Raw genomic sequence first — 13,561 nt, 5'->3', positions numbered from 1 at the left:
CAATGTCAATCCTTGTAATCTTTCATCACCTTCATCCACTAATGATCATTTCAAGATTATTTTTATTCATGGATAAAACTTGAACCTTATATCTATGAAGTACATCTACAGTACCTACTCTATTGAATCATTCAAAACCCATTTCTTGATGTTATTGGTTGCAGTGTTACACCATGTTCCATTTGTTTTATAGTAAAACTTCAATAATTAGTTAACAAATTAACATGACTAGTGATAAATAGTACTTCAAGCCCATGATAAACTATCTATAGATATATAGCAGTCTTAGGAATGTTACATATGAATGAAAATGATGTTTTAAGAACTTGCAGGGACTAGGGTTTTTTAATATAACAGAAAGAAACTGTGCAAGTTTGAATTCGAAATATCAACACAAATCATTTATCAGTTAGTTGACTGATTTGATGTGGTTGATCCTACACCGGAATCTATGAGGAACAAAAGGCTTGTGGGATAATAAAGTTATGAGACAGTCTTAAAAACAGATTAATAACCTTTTTGATGAATAATTTTGACATTATGTTAGAAAAATTTGAAATGATTCATAACTGTTAGAAACAGTAGTTTCTCCAATTACAAAAAGGTGGTCTTCCATTTATATAACTCAATGGCTGTGATTTAAGCCCTTGATAAAAAAAGCTAATGGAAGCTGGCCTTGGCTAAGCATGATATAACAAAAATGTCAGCAAAACCGGGTTTTAAATAAAAAAGAAAAAACCCTTTATTGCTAATAATTGGTCAAATTGAAACTGCAAAAATCATTCCACTTTTTCATTTCTCCTATATCAAGAACTCCATAGATGTTGCTAAGTGGGTTGTTGTTAAGATATGTAAAAACTTTCCCTTCTTGTGATGTGCAAAAAAGAAAAACTTTTGGAATTTTGAAATCTAAACGGAAAATAATTTGAAAGAGAAGATCACCAGCTATGCCCCATTGAATCAAAGAAAGGAAAATAAGTTTTTGGAGAAGAGAAAAGGAGCTTTTTCTTAATAGAAGAAAGCAGCCGATCGAAGAGACTTTTTTGCATGGTCTCCAAGAAAGAAAAAACCATAATTGATATCTTGAAGCTTTTGAGATAAACAACGTTACGAAAAAACAAACTCTGCCAGCAAAATTGAGCTGGTTTGCTCCATGAAACATCACACAAAGTTTTTTTTATTTTTAATGCTTAAAGCCTAAAGTTTGATCTTTTAGCGATGGAATCTTCCAACAATGTGAGCTCCGATCTCCCCCATGATAGTTCTGATTGGCTAAAAGATAAAAAGAAAAAAAAAGGGTTTTGTCAATGCTATCATTACTTACAGAGAATGGAAGTGAAAAACAACAAAGATAAAAAATAAAATAAATAAAAATAAAAAACTTCAACATCATCATTGCCACTTTGAAGGCAAAAGTTTGTCACAAGAAAGGTCAGAAAAAAGAAATGAGCCCCATCTCATTAAAAAGATCAAACAATCAATTGCTGTAAAATTTTAAAAAATCCTTATAACCAAGGATTCCAATCCCCTGTAAGATTTTTTTTTTCTTACTTCATCGTAAACCAGATATTGAAATATTAAAACCCTTTTGATCATTGTCTGTCATGTGTGAAGACAAAAAAAGGCAGTCATTTTATACCAGTTTGCCTTTATACCTCAATGGCTCAAGCCTCAAGCTACCTTTTTTTACATATGAATATATGGGATTGTTAAAAGAGTACCATTTTGGCCTTTTTTTTTCAATTCCAAAAGAGTGTTCCGACAATAAGCCAAACAATATCATCATCAAGACATCAGAAATTTAGTACAGACAGTGGTCCACCATTGAAGCATGAGCAATGTCCCTGTTTTCTAGCTGTTTGACCTAATCGATAGCTTCTGGGCGCGCGTGGTGAAACCAAGCCTTTTCACTGCCGTTGAAAGCAAAATTTTTCACATGCAAACCAAACTCTAAAAAGGGTCAAACATTTATAGATTGTGGAAACTCCATTTTCTCAATCAATCGATCTGTAAGGCTATAGGGAAGAAGGCCCCAATTCCCTTTGTGATCTAACTTTAGACTTTTGGTGTAAACAAGCAGCCAAGCATGTCTTATATTAAACAATATTTTTATATAATGGGAGCAGAAAAAGAACAAACAAGGCGTGCGTTGCCCTTCTCTGGATAAGAGCAGAAGATCTTTTGCAAGTCATTGTAGGATACCAATAAACCCACTTCAACGTTATATATAGTCAACAACTTGGTTATTACAAACGAGAAAGTGAACAAGTTTTGAACTCTCTAGTTTCTTTTTCCATGGGCATGAAAGGAAATTAGCGAGCAGTGTTTTGTTTTGAGCTGGCTAATATTTACAAAACAAAAGTGTGAAAAGGGTCAAAATTACTACAAGAATAAGGGAAGATAAAAGGAAATGGAAATGGAGGAAGTAGGCCATGGTGTTGAGTCCCAAATCCATGTGAATTCTGTCTGATCCTTATATGCCATTTTCAATGTCTAAAAAACAAGCTGTAAAAGAAGATAAAAAAGAAAACAATGGTCTCTGCATATCAGGTTTTCTCTTCCATTCCAAAAAATGGGATTTCAATATCTTTTTTTCACCCCAAAGAGTGGGTTTGCCAGTGGGATATCCACTTACTAGCTAGTAACCCTTCGTATAATTAGATTTTTAAAATCTAACACTAGATTTAACATTGATAATTACTTCATTTATTACAGGCTATGGGTTTTTCTTTTTAAATCTTTGAGCCATGTAGGCATATAGAAGACCTCCAAAGATATATATAAATTTATACTCTACAATCTGTGAAGAAACAAAAATTGTAATTCATATATAATTGCGTTTGATTTATCTACATTTTTACACTCAATAGTATGTATTTAGCATACCATCAAACAGAACATTTGAGTGACGACGACAATCATTTTAATAACTTACAACTAGAAACCATGAAACCAAAAAGGAAATTAACCCAAAAAACAAAAATTCTGAACAAAATCATGCTATATATAATATATAATATATAATTATAAAGAAGCCTAAACAGATGAAGAGAGCTTTAGGGTTGAAACACAGGAAGTTATTCTGAAAGCAGACTGTAGAGTTTTGGATACATCGGTTGCGGAGGGGCGAGCGGTGGGGTCACCCGCGGTGCAATGGAGAGCTAGGTTCAAGGTTTCGACGATCTGGTTGTGGTTGACGTCGGATGCATGGCCTGGCCTGATCATGGGATCAACCCACATATCAAGATGACAATCTGAGTAGCAATAACGGGCCCACTCTACCATGCTTTGGTGCTGATCTCCAAATTCAGCATCCGCAGGGCTTTTCCCCGTTAATAATTCTATCAGAATCAGGCCGAATCCATATATATCACTCTTTTCACTCATATCTTTGCTTTCTCTGGTTTCTGCCAAATATATTATAGGAGAAAAGAAAATAAAAATAAATATACATACATTAGCAACCTGCACGTGCATGGATTTGTAGAAAAATATTATTAACTCAATATCTAATATATGAATAAATTGTTTTCCTTTAATATGTAAAACCTTGTTGAAGTTCAAGTGTCTAAGCACCTAACCATTAAGATTCATATATATTCTTTTATAAAATAAATTATGATAAAATGCTTTAAAGTTATTGTTTGAAGTATCTAAGAGCCAGACATAATAATATCTCATAATTTCTGCTTTGACTAATTATAAATTGCCAAGAAAAAATTTTCATATGCCACAGGATTACATAATTAAGTTGACATTGCACTATTATTCTCACAGTTAAACAGGGAAATTTTCAATTAAAAAAAAAGTCTATACTATTATGTATTATTATTGTTCACGTACCTGGGGCAACGTACGCCGAAGAAATGAAGGCTTTGTTTTCCGTTGAAAGTAGCCCGGGAAGGCTTAATCGTAGGCGAGGTTCATCTTTTCCGTCGACGATAACTCTCTCCGGCGACATGTCTCCCACAATTATACTTGGTGAACAGTAAGAATGCAAAAACTTAAGAGCTTTGGCAATCCCCATGGCGATTTTACGCCGTCTTCCCCAGGTTAATTCGTGAAGGATTTCACTTAAAAGTTTCCCTTTTATGTACTCGTAAACCAAATATGCATTCTTGTCCGACCGGCATGTTCCGATCAGATTAACAAGATTTGGATGCTGAAGCTTGCCGAGTTGTTTGATTTCAGACCAAAAACTCGATGGAATTGAGTTGACGTCGTTCATTTCTTTCACCACGAATTGGAAATCATTTGCAGACGATTTATTGCCTCTGCAAATACCATTTACTTGTTTTGCAGAGAGTGTAATATCATCGACTGTTACTGACTTTGAAACGTTGGAATCAAAGAACTGTAATTCCCAGATTCCATCTTCGTTTTCCACTCTCTTCAGCTCCAAATTGTTTCTTTTTCGAATGAATATGAAGCCAAAAGCAGCAAACGCAAGCAAAACTAAAGCAACGAGCGAGCAAGCAACATAGAACCACCAATTCAGATTCTTAACCTTCTTGCATGGTGGTAAACCGCTCGTTTCAGCTCCACCACAAAGATCATTACCGGAAACTGCACTTGAATTTATAGCGAGAAAGGCCCCGGTAGATGGTAAACTACCATGTAAATAGTTGTGAGAAACATTCACCTGAATCAGTGATTCCATCTTCCCCAACTGCGGTGGAACTTCACCAGATAATTGATTGTCCGACAAGTCAAGCTGACTAAGAACTGGCATTTCAGCGAAACCTGATGGAATTTGGCCACTGAGTTGGTTATGGCTCAAGTCTAGACTCACGAGCTTCTTGCATGAAGATAATTCCTCGGGGATTTCACCGATTAGCTTGTTTGCAGATAGGCTGAATTGCATGAGCTCCGTTAAACTTCCGAAACTACGTGGAATTGTACCTGAAAATCCGTTCCCTGACAAGTCCAGGTCCTCAATCTTTTGGCTCCCGAATGAGTTAGGCAACCTTCCGGAAAACCTGTTTCCTGCCAAACTCAACATTTCAAGCGCCGGCATGTCCCATTCTTGGTCTCCAATGTTGCCGGAGAGATCGTTGTTCGAGACATCCAAGAAGTAGACGAGAGGCAGCTTCGTGAACTCCGAGGATAACTCGCCTGACAGACGATTGTTTTGAAGCCTTACTCGCTGCAAACTCGTGCAAGTGCTCAAATTCTTTGGAATGGCACCTTCAAGCGAATTTGAGAAAAGAATGAGCTTAAAAAGCCGACTCGAACTGCAAAGTCCATCTGGTATCCGACCCGTGAGATTATTTGTTGAGAGGTCGAGAATCGTGAGATTATTATTCCTTCCAAGACTTTCTGGAATCTCACCTGACAATCTGTTGGACCAAAGCTGAAGGACTTGAAGACGAGGCAAAGAGGTTAAAGCCTTGGGGATTTTACCCGTAAAGATGTTGCAGAAAAGATGAAGAATCTCCAAGTTTTGTAAGTGAATTACGAGTTCAGAGATCTCACCAGATAATGAATTATCACTAAGATCGAGAGAAACCAGCTTTTTGAGTCCAAAAATGGAGTCTGGAATCGAACCTGTAAGCTTGTTTTGGTAAAGGAAAAGATACTGAAGGTCGCTGAGATTCCCCAGGGATGATGGGATTTCACCGGTGAGATTGTTGTAGACAAGATCAAGATGATTCAAGGAAGTCAACATACCAATTTCTTCAGGAATTTGACCCGACAGATTGTTGTAGCCAACGTATATCCACTCCAAGCTCTTCATTTTGCTTAATCCATGTGGAATGGGGCCGACTAATTGATTTGAAGCCAAAGTCAAGAACTGCAAACTGGTGATGTTTGTTATCGAGACTGGAATTTCCCCAACCAAAACATTCCCACCCAGATCAAGAAATTTTAGACTATAAAACGATCCGATTTCTGGTGGGATTTTCCCGGAAAGCATATTGTTTGAAAGATCCAATACCTCGAGACCAGGAATGGAACCGCTTGGTATTTGACCGGTGAAATTATTGTTACTAAGGTTGAGAAACCGAAGTGAAGAAGATGAAGAAGAAAATATATCCTCGGGAATTTCACCGTAAAACTGATTGTTGGAGATGTTCAAAGTTTGAATAAAAGGCAAATGGAAAATCGAGGAGGAAACTAATTTACCAGTTAAGTTTTTAGCAGAAAGATCCAGTTTGTCGACATGAGAGAGATTATTATTGCAAGTGACGCCGTGCCACTGGCAAAAAGTGGCTGAGGAATCCCAGTTTGAGAGGAAACCAGAAGGGTCATAGATCGAAGACTTGAAAGACAATAGAATCTCAACTTCTTTACCATTATCAGACACGACAAAACTGAAAAACAAGACTATGAACAACATGAACATGGAGAACACTACAACTGGACTTGCTTGAGCTCCTGTCTTTGCCATATCTTTACTTTGATGATACCTTAGATGATCTTTGATATAACTCCAGGGATCCCAAGCTGTTTGGGAAGGCAAAAAAATAAATGATCAATACATACATACATATATCAATTAAACAAAAGGTTATACTTTATCACATATATTATATATGTGCATGAACCTATATATTCAATCAAAAGGAGAGACTAATTAACAAAACAACATGCATGGAAAGATTTAAATCTTAAACGACAATAAAATATGAGTGAAATGTATAGTAAGATACCTAAATGTAATCATTAGATAACAGAAATTTTCAAATATTAGTGGGATTTTCCCACAGAGAAGAAGAAAAATGTATGTATTTTTCCCCCTTTTTTGCAACTATTGAAGTGAAGATGGTAGGGTGAGAGAGTTGATCAGAGACTGTATAAATAGATGGTAATGGGGAAATGGGCATTGAATTAACAAATAATTACAAGATTGCAACTTGACTTTGCCTTGAAACATCGAACGGTTGAAAGTGAAAACAGGGACATATGTTGGAAAGAAGAAAAAGAAAAAGCTCTGATTTTGTCGGATATTACCAACAATATGCTCTTTTGACTGAAACTGGGATTTCATTTCTGTAACCGTTGAAAAAGCTTTGTTTTGATTAACCTTTTTCTATATTTGATTTTATGACCTTATGTTTTTATGTTTCAACTTAATTGTTTACTAGAATGTGACCTGGCTCACTTATATGCATGCTTATGTTCCCTTTTATTTTATATTTTTCTAATGAAACTTCATTATTTTGTATACCCAGATTACAGATTGAGTTTTCAACATTATAATCAAGTGTAATCTTGATGTTTGATGAAAGTAAAACCACGTTTTTAGCCCTTGCAGATGTGTTATTATTGCCAATAATCCACCCATCCTTTCTTGGTCAAAATAATAATTTTGGGTCCAAAGAAGATGCAATGAAGTGAGATTAAACCAGTGTCATAATAATAATAATAATAATATTAATCAGAAATACCATGGATTAGGCTTTGACTAGCAAAGTAAACCTGGAGTGAATAAAAATTATTATTAATGCACTCAAAGCTAGTAATTAACTAGACTGTGTGTCCGCATCTAATTTGTTATGTAAGAGTTTGTGAGAAGAAATTATGAATTGAGATGCATTTATATCTAATAAAAAAATTATTGAATTCACATCAGGAATTATTAAATTAAAATTTTTTTTATTAGTATTATTTTTTATATTATATTTATTAAATACTTTGATTTTTTATTCATATCAAGTGTGAACTGTGAACGAAGAGAAAAGAAGGAAAGGAAAATAATGTGTCCAATTCCAATGGTAACTGTAGAGTGTATAGTAAAAGTAGAGAGGGATACTGGGCAGAGAAAAAGGAATAAAAATTATCATCAAATGGCTTACGTTAGAGCACATTTCTTCAACCTCCCTTTTTGTTTGGACTCACTGTTTATATCATTATTATCTTGGATTCTCCCCTCTCTCTCTCTCTCTCTCTCTCTCTCTTAACCCCCCCCCTAAAGAGAGAAAAGGACATCCCCTTTTACACATTAAAAAGCAAATAGAAAGGAGTTACAAATAAAGGGGGGGGAAACCATAAATATGTATAAATTAATATATAATATACTTAAATACGATTATAAGGTAGAGGTAAGTCATAGATAAAAGAGAGATTGGGTTAAACAAAACTGAAGAGAGATGTAGATAAGAATAGAGAGCATAGTGGGGAAAGGGAGTAGCTAAGGGTACACAAATGTTGTGCTCGTGCGATACTCTCTGGAAATGGGAGGTATGGGATTGAGGGAGACCCCACCATTTCTTTCTCGAAGGAATATACAGTGTGTTGTCTTTGTCATACCTCCCTGCATGCTTTGCTCTCTTTTTTTCTCCATTTTCTATGCTCATTATAATTTTAGACTTTGACTTCAATAAGATTGGATTTACCTATATATTATTATTAGTTAAGTGTTGATTGAGTTTTAGTAATTATGAGTTAATTGACATTAATTCAAAAAATCTTGATACTTCATCAATCTAATTATTTGTTATATACATAAAGGTGATTATTTCATTTGATTTTTATTTATTTTTAATAAAAATGTTTATATTCTATAAAAAAATCATCATTGCTTCAAAAGTTTTTTTTCTCACATAATGGGTATACAATATGATTAATCTAAGGGTGTATTATATCTCACATCCTCGCTGACCTCTCAACATACCTTGTAGACCTTACAGTGTACTTATAGAAAATTAGACGTGTATCTTTCAATTGAACCAACGATATTACAAACTCAAGGTTAATTTGTAAACCTTAACTCAACGAACTTTGGAAAGAGACATCTTTATTAAGACTATATAAGGACGACGCAGAGGCTCAAGATAGTTGATTGCTAGTCACCCTAAAACGCCTCATCCTAAAATGTGTCACTATCGTCACTGCTAAGAGTATCAAATCAGACTTCTATGTCAGTGAGAGTGACCGTAAGACACGTATTCAAGTTTGCATCCCACTATAAAAAGACCATACAAACAACTCACAAGTAATTACATAGACATTTCTTCTTTCTAAATTCTCTTACTTTTCTATAAACAATAACATCTCTCTCAACTTTCACCTCTCCTCCCCTTTTTCTCTACCATCATCTTTTTTCTTTATTTACCTCACTAATTAACAAGATGTATGTGAATATTTAAAATTATTAGTGGCTAAAAAGCAAATATCTTATTTTTTATAAAAAGGAAGACCAAATTATCCAAATTCAAACTGTAATCCTATTATTAATTAAGAGTTCAAATTGATGGAAATATTTTGCTATTCAACCAATTAAGTTATCATTTACCTTAATTCTTTGTTGACATGACGTCACAGACTCACAAGTTCAACATTGGACAACCCCTTTACCTTGGGGTTTTTTTTTTTTTTGTTTAACAACTTCTTTACTTTAGATAAAAGAAAAAAAGAACGTCTTCCCCATCATATAATTGCTATTTTATAGTAATTAAAAAATGTTGTATGTACTCATCCAGATAATACATATAATTCACAATGTATTAGTAATGTATAAATTATCAACTGATAACACAATATGATACTTCTCTAATGTGAAATTTTTTCTTTAAATTTTGCTCTTTAATCTTAGATAGATATTATATTTATTTCCCAAACCAGTAAACAATTTGATTTATCCCTTAAAAAACCTTTTTATTTTTGGGGGTAAATGGATAAAAAAAAACTTAGTATCATACATTAGCATCAGGTGTATGTAGTAGTAATAATAGAGGAGTGCCAATCCCTATGGGTCTAAGTAGACGCCGCATGATAAGCCAATCTGTAGAGTGATGGGTGGATAGGATGATGAGACAGTGAGCTGGTTATAAAAACTCCACGCTGTAAGGAGTATATATCCTGTTGAATGGGCCCGATTTTTGAATGGACATTTTTACTTTCTTGAAATATCTTCGTCCACTTCCGGTGCAAACAAAAGAGTGAATATGCACAAGCTAGGACTGTCGGATTTATAGTAGTATAGATTTGGTTAAGAGCATCTGGCAATGGAGTTTGGTGTATCCCGTGTAAAATGAATCCATTAAAAGAGTTGAAGGAATTGGACCCAAGATTGCAGCGGCAGCACCAAACGTCGATGTGGTTCTGTTATATGTGAATGCAGTGATGACCGAAAGTGACTGTGTATACTGGATACTCTGAGAGAGCCGAGGGGTCCGAGCAATACATTGATCATGGTAAGTTCTCGTCGTGTGGTAGGTTTAATTAATATTTGATATTGGTGATGGCAGCTTTGGGAACTCTGTAGAGCTGATGTCGAATCTGGAGGCTGCTTGGCAAAGTAGAAATCACAGGATGATGATCCAAACTTGGTACATGACTTGTTGATAGATGTTAGAGTTTGTGTGACTCGAATCCTTGTTGAAGAAATAAATTCAGTGGTAAAATAAAGGGATCTATCGGGACAAGAGGTCGAGGGCTGCATAAGTAAAATCCATATAAAACTACACTTATTCTATTTGACATTGATTAAAATAAAATTTTTTCGACTTTTAAATAGATGTAGTCAATACTTCTCTTGTATCATTCGTTTTTCAATATTATTGAATTTCTTCTCTTCTACCAGTAGTTTTTTCCTCAAAGTCTTTTATATAAAATCTATATGTGTTCTTTTTTTTTATTGTTTTCCGATCGTTTTACTATCATTATCAATGCATATTACAAAAATTGGTGTTAGAGGTTGATGTAGTCAATAACAGATCTAACTTCTAATATCAAAGATGAATAAACCAAATAAATCCAGACAAAACTGCCCTATCAAAGGAACAAGTTGGATCCAAATCAATTGTTTGGATAGAGATCAATTGACTATGCATAAAAACTATATACGATTAACTGTATTAATATTAACCTTAATATTAAATTTATAAGAAAAAAACTTTCATTTAAACCTTCACTATGTTTTTTTTTTTATCCCAAACGATGCATTATTTGAGTGCTTATAGCACTGTCCTTTATTATATAGTCCAAAATAGTTGTTGACAACCATAGGGATCGCACATATACTTGGATTTTGGTTAACAAATATGAATGTTGTACAAATATGGTACTATAAAATTGTGTCGTTATGTGTAAAAAAATGGTTCCACTATATTATTTTCTTAAAATGAGATATGATTGAAGAATCTAGTACTCTTGTTAACACCCACCTTTATATATTTTTATATTTAATAATATGTTGTGTACAAGATATCAAAAAGAAGAGATCATTTACATATTTTGCTTTAGTTTATTGGTGCGTGTAAGTGTGATGAATCCCACTACTTGAATGGACACGAGCTGCACGAGTAATCCATGACCACTAATTGCCTGAATTAATAATGATATTCATTCTAATTCCTTCAATATTTATTATCTTTTATAAACATGGATTTAAGTTAAATTTAATATATTTTTATGGTACTTAATTTTTTTATTATCCGAATTATATTTTATTATCTAACTGATATCTTAATAGTATTATTTTGTGATACATGACACTTTATAATAAATCAAATATATATCTTTTTAAATTTGATTATAAAACATATTTATGTGAAAAACATATATATATACTAATTTTATGGTACACCCGATATAGGTGAAAGAAATAAAAAATAATATAAATTTTTTTAAAAAAATATTATTTACAAAATAATAAAAATTATAAATAATTTTTTTAATTAAATTTTGACTGTGTTGACAAGGTTCACCTATTATATCAAATTCAAATCTTTTAAAGGATCATTTTTATAGTATTTTTAGTGTTTTTTAATATAGGAATAAATCTCAATTTTATATATGAATTTTGATTTAATATACAATTATATACATTAATTTTAATTTGGTGCAAATATACACACAAAACTCTAGTTGTGGTTCAAATGTACACTTAAAACTTTAATTTTGATTTAATCATACACATTTAAAGAAATAAATACACATTGAATAAATATAATTATGTATTTTTACAATATATAAATATAAAATGATGTTATATCAATAATTGTGTTAATAATTTATAAGAATTTAATCAAATAAAAAATTCATGTATAAAATTATACTAAATTAAAGTTCACGTGTACAATTACACATTAAACCGTAACTCATATATAATTTTAAGATTTTTCTCTTCAAATATAACTTTTGTTTTAAAAAATAATAATTTATTAATCGAATTCATGCGAAATTAAATCATAACACAAATTTTTAAATAAATAGCAAAGATACAAAACCACATTATGTTCCTAGTGGAACTCCTGTACATCTAGAACCTAATCAAATTTATTATACTAAAATAATTTATCTGTTTTGGGGGTTTAGAAGGTGGGATGATCAAATCAAATGCCTAATTCAGTTCAATATTCTCTTTGTAAGATAACATTAAAAAGTTGATTTATACTAATTAACATGCTGTAAAAGAGCATTATAAACAATAAACTAGTTTTAGTGCTTTTCAATTTGTACTTACATCATATAATTCTTTCTTTCTTTCTTTATCTATTTCTTAAATATATTTCCCCACAATTCATCGAATGAAGCATGCATGACGTGGAGCCGACCCGTATCCCTTGAATAAGGGTCTGAATCTCCTCTTTTGCAAATTTTTATTTTAGGGTTTCGTGTTCTTGTTAGTGGTCCAGAGAGTGATCAATAAGTTCGAAACTTTAGTATATATGTATTGCTTTTGGGCTAACTTGAATATCCCACTTTCTTTTATAAAGAATAGATTTAATATAGAGGGTGATCACAAATGTCGGGCGCAAAGGGTCCACTGAGATTATAACGTGGGATTATTAGGGTCAGTGATCAGCCAATTTGAGGCTCACATGGCAGCTGAAAACCACTGCCCATAACACTTTATCTTCTAAATCTTCTTCAATTTTGTTCTTCATTCAAAAAAATTTGAAAAAAGAAATACTGAGTTAGCTTTGCACATGAATCCCATTAACGAAACCTTTCCAAGTTCCTGATTTAAGTTGAAAATGGAACATGAACGAATTCTTTTTTCACCAGAAAAAAATAATAATGAAAATTGATATTAGATTGTAAATGTTAATTTTTTAATATAAATTTTAAATAATTTTTTTAAAGTGTTATACAATATTGTGAATTGGATTAATTGAATTAATGCTTACACATTACAATATACACGGTGAATTCCGAATTTAAATATTTAAAATCAATATCTCCACAATACTTCATTAATTAAATCATATAATTTTTTTGTTATAATTATTTATACTTATACTTAGTCAACTAAGCACAAAATAATTTAGTTATTATGAATGTGTTTTTTTTTTAAATCTTTTTACGCTTTATAAAAAAAATCACTAAAATTCAATCATAATAAGAATTCAACCAATAAAGTATTTTATCATTTCAATCAAAATTTATTTAATTTTTATATAAACTTTTAATAAATATATTTATTACTTATTTTTTATATCGAAACTAAACCTAATAAATTGAACGCCCTTAATTACAGCAATTGACATACATATATTAGTACTTAGTGTCTTTTGCGATCCTCTGATATCCTAGTAGCCAATCACGTCACGTCACGTTCCCCAACATGACATTAATAAAGCTTTAACCGACCAACCTTTTAACTTGTCTC

At 32.5% G+C, this 13,561-nt stretch overlaps 1 protein-coding gene across 1 annotated transcript; it reads right to left on the bottom strand.

Moving 5' to 3' along the window:
• Positions 1-2,803: 2,803 nt before the first annotated feature.
• Positions 2,804-6,812, bottom strand: LOC107906966 (leucine-rich repeat receptor-like serine/threonine-protein kinase SKM1). Its single transcript, XM_016834130.2, has 3 exons — positions 6,654-6,812; positions 3,844-6,447; positions 2,804-3,407 (listed from the first exon to the last, which is right to left on the bottom strand). Exons 2-3 carry the CDS (start codon positions 6,389-6,391, stop codon positions 3,037-3,039), a joined length of 2,919 nt encoding a protein of 972 aa, XP_016689619.2. The 5' UTR covers positions 6,392-6,447; positions 6,654-6,812; the 3' UTR covers positions 2,804-3,036.
• Between the last annotated feature and the right edge of the window lie 6,749 nt (positions 6,813-13,561).

This window comes from Gossypium hirsutum, chromosome D05 (assembly GCF_007990345.1).
Source record: "Gossypium hirsutum isolate 1008001.06 chromosome D05, Gossypium_hirsutum_v2.1, whole genome shotgun sequence".
NCBI lineage: Eukaryota > Viridiplantae > Streptophyta > Magnoliopsida > Malvales > Malvaceae > Gossypium > Gossypium hirsutum.
The sequence above is the reverse complement of the archived record's forward strand: the minus strand, read 5'-3'. Positions and strand labels throughout refer to the sequence as shown.

Coding starts and splice junctions, on each gene's coding strand:
- LOC107906966 (XM_016834130.2), bottom strand. CDS start 6,391: ATGGCAAAGACAGGAGCTCAAGCAAGTCCAGTTGTAGTGTTCTCCATG. Junction 3,408..3,843: donor TTCGGCGTACGTTGCCCCAG/GTACGTGAACAA, acceptor TATATTTGGCAG/AAACCAGAGAAAGCAAAGAT.